General features: G+C 44.7%; 1 protein-coding gene across 1 annotated transcript in view; it reads right to left on the bottom strand.

The window, feature by feature from the left end:
- Positions 1–6,896, bottom strand: part of USP42 (ubiquitin specific peptidase 42) — a 30,012-nt gene extending 23,116 nt beyond the window's left edge. Inside the window, exons 1-2 of the mRNA XM_006889759.1 lie at positions 6,656–6,896; positions 2,753–2,953 (exon numbers count right to left, since the gene is read on the bottom strand). Of these exons, the coding sequence (XP_006889821.1) occupies positions 2,753–2,953; positions 6,656–6,896 (442 nt within the window). The remainder of the gene's footprint in view (positions 1–2,752; positions 2,954–6,655) is intronic.
- Between the last annotated feature and the right edge of the window lie 1,574 nt (positions 6,897–8,470).

An 8,470-nucleotide genomic window follows, 5' to 3' on the forward strand; every position in this document is an offset into this window, starting at 1 on the left:
GCAGACTGTTGATGAATCTTCCACCAATCCTGACACCACACTTCTCCTCATAGAGCCCAGCCTCCCAGATAATCTGTTCTAGGATGCAACTAAAGCTATACTTTTAGGAAAATTTATAGCATTAACTATTTATATTAGAAAAGAACTGGATGCTAAAGTTGGACAATGAATAAAAAAGCCCAAAGAAGATGCCTTTAAATAATAATACTGATACAAGGTTGAGTTTAACTGTCACCATTCAACCTGCTAAACGGTGTCTTAAAAACCTATAGGTGATATTACACTTAGTTGTGCAAGACTCAATACTTTTTCCCTAAAGCTGAGAAACAGAAAAGGAAGTCCAGTCTCTACAGCAATTCAACAGTCATGATGGTCTTAGCCAATGTAAGCAGTAAGAAAAGGAACGAAGCATAAACAGACTGGAAAAAAACTACCGTATTCATAGATCACTTGTCTCTCCCTCTCTCTAAAATCATAAAGAATCTTTAAAACTAAAGAAATATGACTATTAGAATTAGTAAGGAAGGACACAGGACGGAAATGCCTGTCGCTGTCAGGTCTATTCTGACTCACAGAACCCTATCGGATAGAGTATAACTGCCCCCTAGGGTTTTCAAGGTTTAAAAGTCTGGGAAGAGAATGTCTCATCTTTCTTCCTCACAGAGGAAAATAGCTTTGTCAACCTTTCAGTCAGCAGTCCAACATTTAAGCCCCTGCGCCACCAGGGTCCCTATAAAAACAACTAAAATTGAAGACTCTCCCTTCTTAAGCATTGGAGAGGATGCGAGGTAAATTAATTTTCATTCACTAGTGTGGTCCTCGGCAAGGTTCAAATTGTCTTCCTGTCAAACATTCTTCTAGGTGGTATAGCACTTGTCTGTGCGTTGCTGTACAGAGGTAACTCGTGGTTGCTGTGATGCTGAAGCCTGTGACGGTGATGTGCCAATCGTGGTAATGGGCACCCACGGTGGACAGTGTTGGCTGGAGCTTCCCGACTAAATCAAGCCTGGAAGCAGGAGCGGCATCCACTTCCAAAATGGCTTGCCTCTGGAAACTCTATGTACGAACAGTGGTCAGGCTGTTCGTTCATAGGGTCGCTATGAGTCGTCTACGACTTGATGGCATTAAACAACAACAACAGTTGTAAATGTAAAATGCCATAATCCCTTTGGGAAAGTGCAGAAGTTTCTTGAAAACTTGAGCATGCATATACTTTAGAAGCAAGCCAATCCCTTCACAAATACTTACCCAAGAGAAAGAAAAATGCATATTCTTACTAATACTTGCTTACAACTCAAATGCTCAACAAGACGTAGCTGGAGAAATAAATCGTGGGGTATTTGTACATAAAAGATTGGCACCTAATTCTGGACACTGGCAGATTCTGCCTTTTTGTCCTGTTACAATGAAGATGTTAAATGTATCCATTTTTCAACATCTTAATTGTAGTAATGGTTTCAGAGTTACATACAAAATGCCCAAAAGTCTCAAGTGGTCTATTTTAAATATATTCAACTGTTTTTGTAGCACCTAAAAAAAACTGGGGAGAAAAAACTGCCCGTGACACAGAAGACCGGCCCCTAAGCCCGGAAGCTGGTGGCTTTGGCTTCGGCCTTGTTGCCTTTCCCCGCCTCTTCCTATGCAGGTGCAGCACTGGATTTTCATCCACCCGCTACGTTCATTAAGCACAAAGGTGAGGAGAAAGCTGTCTGTGGGAAATGGATTACGGACTCAGAAACGGAGAAAGGAGGGCAAACAGGACACTGACTCTGTCATTTAAAACCCTTTGGCAGGACAAGCACCATTTGATGGTGAGATTCAAAGTGATTTTCCTTTAAATGTTTTCTGTGCTTTCTAAATCATTCACAAGCACCGCTTTACGCCCTGGAGAACAGAAAACACTTGTGAAAAACTCAGTTAAGAATATGCAAAAAGACACGCAGAGGCATTGTTTTCACCTTGATGATTCCTGAAGAGCACCAGGAATGGGGAGGATGAAGGATAGTTACAATATACACTGAAGGTCAAAATCTGAAAAAAAAATACAGGTATGCTCCAACGTCTCATGTCACGTGGGGTTTTTGGGGGGTTGTTTTATTTTTTTAATTCTTTGTTGTGTATGGTCAAATCAGATCTGACTGGCACAGGAGGAGATTGCCCCTCCTGCTCCAACAGAGCATCTGGTGGATTCGAACCATGCACCTTCAGGATTGCAGTGCTGACAAGCCACATGTTTTGACTGATTTCCTACCCTTTGAGTTGAATACTGACTTTTCAAACTCGAAAGAGAAAGTGCTTTTCAGGTTTCAGTGTGATTAGCAACCACAGGAAGGAGGGTTTCTCTCCTATAGAGCTTACAAGCCTTCGAATGAATGAAGCGTGACAGCACAGGACCAGGGCCAGGAGAGTGGAGACTTCTTATGCCTGCTTGTCCCAAACTGTCACCATCAGGTACCTTGGTCACCACGTTAAGCATATGTTGGGGTGGGGGAACAAAGCAGGGGTTTCGGAAATTTAAAAGGATCAGAAAATAAGTTTCTCTTTGAAATAAATTCACAGGTCAAAATGGAGACAAAATGTTTTTTCATGCTACCTGAACAGAAATCCTAAGTAGTCTTCTTTCGTTTCTGGAAGAATAAAAACCAACCTTTAAGTGATTGTAGAATTCTTGGCTTAGTTCTTCATTTCAAAGAAAAGTGAAAATAGGCTAGCATACTACAATGCAACAAAGTACAACAACACAGACACTTACACGTCTTGGAGTGCTCATGTGACAGCATGTAATTGGCAAGAGGCGGCGTGTACGTCAAACACTGCAGAGCTGCATTGGCAAAACAGGTATTGCCCAGATTCTGGAGCCCAGCTCCAACTCTGTGACTCTGCTGCCACTTCAGACAGATCTTCTCAGATGGGAAGAGAACTTTCTGTGGAGGAGCAATGCCATCACCTAGGACTAGAAAAATGAAGCACAAACATTTCAAAACAAAGTTGGGTCTGCTTTCAAGGTTTCTACAGTCACATATCAAACTACAATCAGATCAAGATCTAACGTTTTATAACCTGCTTACTGGAAATACAAGAAATAAATGGAAATGCTAAAAGGGAGATTATCAGAAACTACACATGATCCAATCAATCAGTAAAGAAGGGAACTTCAAGACACATTTCCCAAATAGTAGACATTTGTTTGGCTCTTGATTTGAATCAACTCTCCAAAGAATTATGACAACCAGGGAAATCTGAACATTGACTAGAATTCTAAATAAAGATACTGTTTTTTAAAAAGAATTCTTCTTTTTAAGATACAAACCTCAGTTACAGGTGGAGTATGAAGGCCTGGGTTGCTTTACAGTAAGAAGGAGAGAAAAGAGTAAATGGGGAAGAATTAGATGAAACAGATTGGCCCTGAGGTAATAAATATCGAAACAGGCCGATGAGTACATGAATTGAGAGTTCATAATAATTTGTCGTCTTTTCTTATCTAAAATTCTCCAAAATAAAGTTTCTCAAAAACAATCACTAGAAAGCACAAGGTCATTCAATCCCTCTGCCGTCTGCTGCAGCACCTCCTCTTCAGCGACCCCACCATCATTGTCGAACTCACCACCGTTTCCTTAGCGGGCTCTTAGCAAACAGTTTCAAGTTCACGACTATGTTGTCGCCCCCAGTTTATGTAAGGAACTCTGGATGGCAGGCACCACAAGGCCAAACTAGTAAGACTACTACATGACATTTTAAAAGGTTTTCTCGCTTTTCAAGAATTCAAAACCATCTACTAATGACTAAGCATGTTACTAGGGAGTCCTGGAGGCACCAGCCACAGAGAGTTGAACTTCTAGCCCAAAGGCAGTGCCTCTCTGGGTAGAATGCACCAGCAGTTCCATGGAAGAAAGGAAGGCAATCTCCTAATGTGCAATTTACAGCCTTGAAAACTGAATGGAAAGTCAACTCGGAGTAGGCAGATCCAGAGAGAAAGAGAGAGAGAGAAAAGCACATCAAAGGTCCTGAAGGTACACGGTTCGAATCCACCAACTGCTCCATGGGAGAAAGATGGGCACTCTCCTCCTGTGTGATTTACTGCCTTTGCAACCCTGCTGGAGGATCAGCTACGAGTCAGTTCTGACTTGACGGCACTAAACAACAGGGGCATAGTGGCTATGCTGCTAACCAGAAAATCAGTAGTTCCCTGCTCTGAGGGTGAAAGACTAAGCAGCCTCTTCTTGTAAAGATTTACAGCCTCCAAAACCTAATGAGAGGTGACCTGAGGACAGTGGGGCTTCACTTTTCTTGGAGCTGGCTTTACAGTGTACAGAGGTACTGGTCATGTCTGCAGAGGGAGGCTCTGGCCCAGTGGAGGAGAGCAATAGCAGACAGTGAGAAACAACTGTGCAGAGAGAGGGCAGGCAGCACAGAGCAGGGAGAGGCAGGAGGTTGTGACGAAGTCCTAGGGGAGGCAAAGCTGCCAACAACACGACAGGAGGTAGAGTCTGTGGGTACGGCGGGCCTGCAGATCCTGGGGAAATGTGAGGTAGAGGAGGAGCCAAAGGACTTAAAACCTCCATGTTCAATTAAGTTGTCACTGCTTTGTGATACAAACTCTTCCCTCTTCCAATCTCTAAATTACTGTATCACACAGAGAACCCAAAACACAAACCCAGTGCCCTCAAGGGGATTCTGGCCCCCAGTGACCTTGAAGGGTAGAGAAGGCCTGCCCCTGTGGGGTTTGCAGGGCCACAAGTCCTGACAGGATTAGACCATCTCAGTTTTCTCCTAAGGAGTGGCTAGAGGGTTCTAAACCTCAGCTCTCTGCTTAGAAGCTGAATGCCTTACCCACAGTATCACCAGAACTTCTCCCAAAATACTATGTTCAAATTATTCTTAACTGAAATGAAGCCAAATGGGTTTCCCAGGAAGAGCTAATTCTCTTACCTGTCTTTGCATTTCATAGCTCCAACACCCTTAAGTAACAACTGTCAATGTTTCATTTGTCTGAGTTCCTTTTAGCAAATGAAACAGTATTTACACTTATTTCCCTCTTATCCACTTCTTCATTAATGACAACTTTTAAAAACTTCCTAGGCAGGGCCTCCACTCTTCCGGGCCCTACGGGGAGCTATAGCCAGCCCATAGGTCTGGGGCATCTTCCACAAGCCACCCTGAATGGTCCACTGAAGGCTCCAGCAATGACCCTGCTGTACCAGGGACAGCAGTGGACTGATCATGAGATACCTTCTCTTGTGTCAAAGGCACAGAGGTCAAGGGCAGTCAGGGAAAGGCTGACAAGGGTAGAAGGTGCTGGGGAGGTCAGTGGGGGGGGGGAGCAGAAAGGGGGCCTTGCAGGATGGGTGGCCAGGGTGGTCAGGGGACAAGAGGGGCCTCTGCCAAGACGGGGCCAAGGACAGTGCTCAACCTCACCCGCCACTGCAATCACTTCAGCAGTTTCAGCTCCAAAGTCACAGGGAAGGAATGGTGGGGGAAGGGGCGGTGGGGAAGGGGGCCGTCCTAACTCACAGCACGCCAATCTCATCAGGAAATTAAACGATGAGTAACAGGTGCATGCAGAGTTCTAAAATGTGACATATGAGCTCTTTCAAAGAGGAAAGATCTCTTGGCACAAGGTGTCATTTTTTATTATTGAGATCTTAAAAGGCAGTATTTTTTAGGGAGCTCTGGTGGTCTCGTGGCAAGAAGCTGCACTACAATCCCAGAGGTCTGCAGTTTAAATCCACCAGATGCTCTGCTGAAGAAGGAGGGGCAATCTCCTCCTGTACCACTCAGATCCGATTTGACGGTACACACACAAAATTTAAAAAAAAAAAGATAAAAAAAAAAGGCGGTCATTTTTAAAAACACCTTTACGTTTTTTAATTAGACATCTACTTAGAAAACTAGGCGCTCTGGTGGCTTATTGGTAAGGAATTGCAATGCCAACCTAAAGGTACGTGGTTTGAATCTACCTCGTGCTCCAAGGGAGAAAGATCAGCAACTCTACCCAAGTGATTTCCTGTTTCTTGAAAAGCTGCTTGAGGGTCAGTTCTAAGTCAGTTCTGACTGCAGGGCACACAAAAACAACTGAGGAAACTACATAATAGCAACTAGTTAATTGGCAATTATTAACATCATACTTGCTCACCTCAATTTTTTTATTAATTTTAATGAAAGCTTATAGAGACTTAGGGTTTCCAGTCATTCACTGTTGCACTTTTCTCTCCGCTCATCCCCTGCCCATCTCAACTGTAATATAAAAGCTGTCCTTCGAAAACCTAGGAATGAGAGAGAGCCTGCTAACCTTTCAGTAAATACGAATAACCTTACCTGCCGTGCTACATTTGCTTCTGGTAAACAAGCAGCTGAGGGAAAGGAAGCCTGCCCACACTGCAACTTGATGGGCCACTCAGCAAACTGAGGGTCTCTCTCAAACCAGCAACCTGCCCACAGCACTGACACAGAGGTTTCTGGCAATGACTCCTCTGGTGGCCTAAGAGTAAGAAAGCACGCTGCAATCTCAAAAGCACTCAGTTCGAATCCACTAGCTGCTCCTTGGGAGGACGACGAGCAATCTCCTGTGTGATTTACGGACTCTGAAAACCCACTCGGGGGTCAGCTCTGGGCCAGTGTGACTCAGGGCACACAACCACCACCTCAAATACAATACCTTGATCCTTTTGTGGTGATGGTTTTGATTTCTCAGGTACGCTTGAACTTGAATAAACCACAGCACCAGGTACTGGTCCTAACGAGAGTGCGTGATTGGAGACGTCAGTTAAGGAAGACACAGCACCCCAGCTGGCAGAGCCGGCCTCCATGTCTCCGGGTGAGACAGCTTCACAACTGCCAGCCTGGTTCTGACAGGTTGACGGCTCTGAAGACTCAGAAGCTTTGTCAACTATGGTCATTGTTCAACTCTGCAAGAGATGGAAAACACATCAGATGAGAAAAGGAATCGTATTTTCTAGCAGTTTTGCCCCAATCTCTCTGGGGCATTTAGCAGCATGGTAACTGAAATATGTGGACAATGTTTATCTTTAAACTTGACTAGAAGACCCTCATTTTCCAGTCCATGCTCTGTGACAGTGTATTTCAGCTCACAAGCAACTCCTAGTTCTATTTATTTCCTGAAAGTGCCTACTTTTTTTTCTCTACAGCTCAAAACCAGATTATTATTTGCACCATAAGGGAGCTCTGGGGGTGGGGCCTGCAGGGAGTTGCACTGCCAACCCTTAAGTGGGATCTCTGGCAGTTCAAACCCACCAGCTGCTTCTCAGGAGACGGCTGGGCAATCTTCTCCCAGTAACCCACTGCAGGGTCAGCTAGGAGTCGTTTTTAACTTAACAGCAATGAGGAATGGTAGAATCTGTATTTAGCTAAACTTTCAGGGTATAATTTCCCAGGAAAACAAGTCAACTACATAAGAGAAATCTAACTAGACGGTGTGTGCATCAGTGTCTATATCCTTTAAGTTGCTACACTTTAACAATGAACGGTCATGCACAGCCACAGGGTCTAGAAAATGAAGCAGCTGGAACATCAACTCAACTCGTCTGCAGCTGCGACATTCCCGGCTGGGGTTCCCTCAAGCTACACAACCTACTTAAAAGAATCCTTTTAGGAATGTTCCCGAAAGAATGGCAGCTAGAAAGCTGGCAGCCCAATCCAGAGAGGCCCCTCCCGTGGAGCACACTTTGTAGGGCTGCCCAGGCTGCCTACCACCTACACTTGGCAAGGCTGACCCAGTAACCTCTCAGCACCCTCCCCACGTCACATGCCCGCCACACCGAGCTCCCTTCCAGCCAGCTCACTCTGGGACAGACACACACACACACTCTCGCTCCTCCCTTTCTGTCACACTCCCTCCTCCTCCAAGCGCACACTTCCGCTTCTCCCACTAAGAATCCGCTCCTCCAGGAACTTCCCCAGCAAGTCTCTCTCCTCAAGGCTGGGTGAGAAAGCCCTCCTGCAGCCCACAGCTGATTTCCCAGACAGGTGAGCGCCCAGGGAAGCCCCTGTGTGGCTGGTTACTCACCACCCTGCCCTTGTTTACATTCCGGACCTGCCTTTCACACGGTCCACAAATGAATGAAAATGCTCGGAGACAGGAAGTAACTAGCATTTGCTGGGAGCATCCACTTGTGTGGAGTAATTGACACATCTTTTAATCTTTTAAAGACAAAACCAAAAAAACCTCAGGAGGAATAGTTTTTTAAAAATATTTTTTGAAGCCTCCATTCAGCAAAGCACAGAGATAATAAAACAGGTACCCACGTACTTTCAATCTCAATGAACAACTTTTTAGGATAGCGCTGGATGTCCACAAGAAGTTTTTCTTTCCCCCTTTGTTTTCTTTAATGCCACAATTTTGTTGTCTGTACTTTTTAAACTGAGATTCTCATCCTCTACTTCACGCCAAAACAAAGATGTACAATTGTGAAAACCAGATTTACAAGGTTTAAGGAAGGGGGATTGCCAGGAT

This window comes from Elephantulus edwardii, unplaced genomic scaffold, assembly GCF_000299155.1.
Source record: "Elephantulus edwardii isolate Elephantulus edwardi_28Jun2011 unplaced genomic scaffold, EleEdw1.0 scaffold00080, whole genome shotgun sequence".
Taxonomy (NCBI): domain Eukaryota; kingdom Metazoa; phylum Chordata; class Mammalia; order Macroscelidea; family Macroscelididae; genus Elephantulus; species Elephantulus edwardii.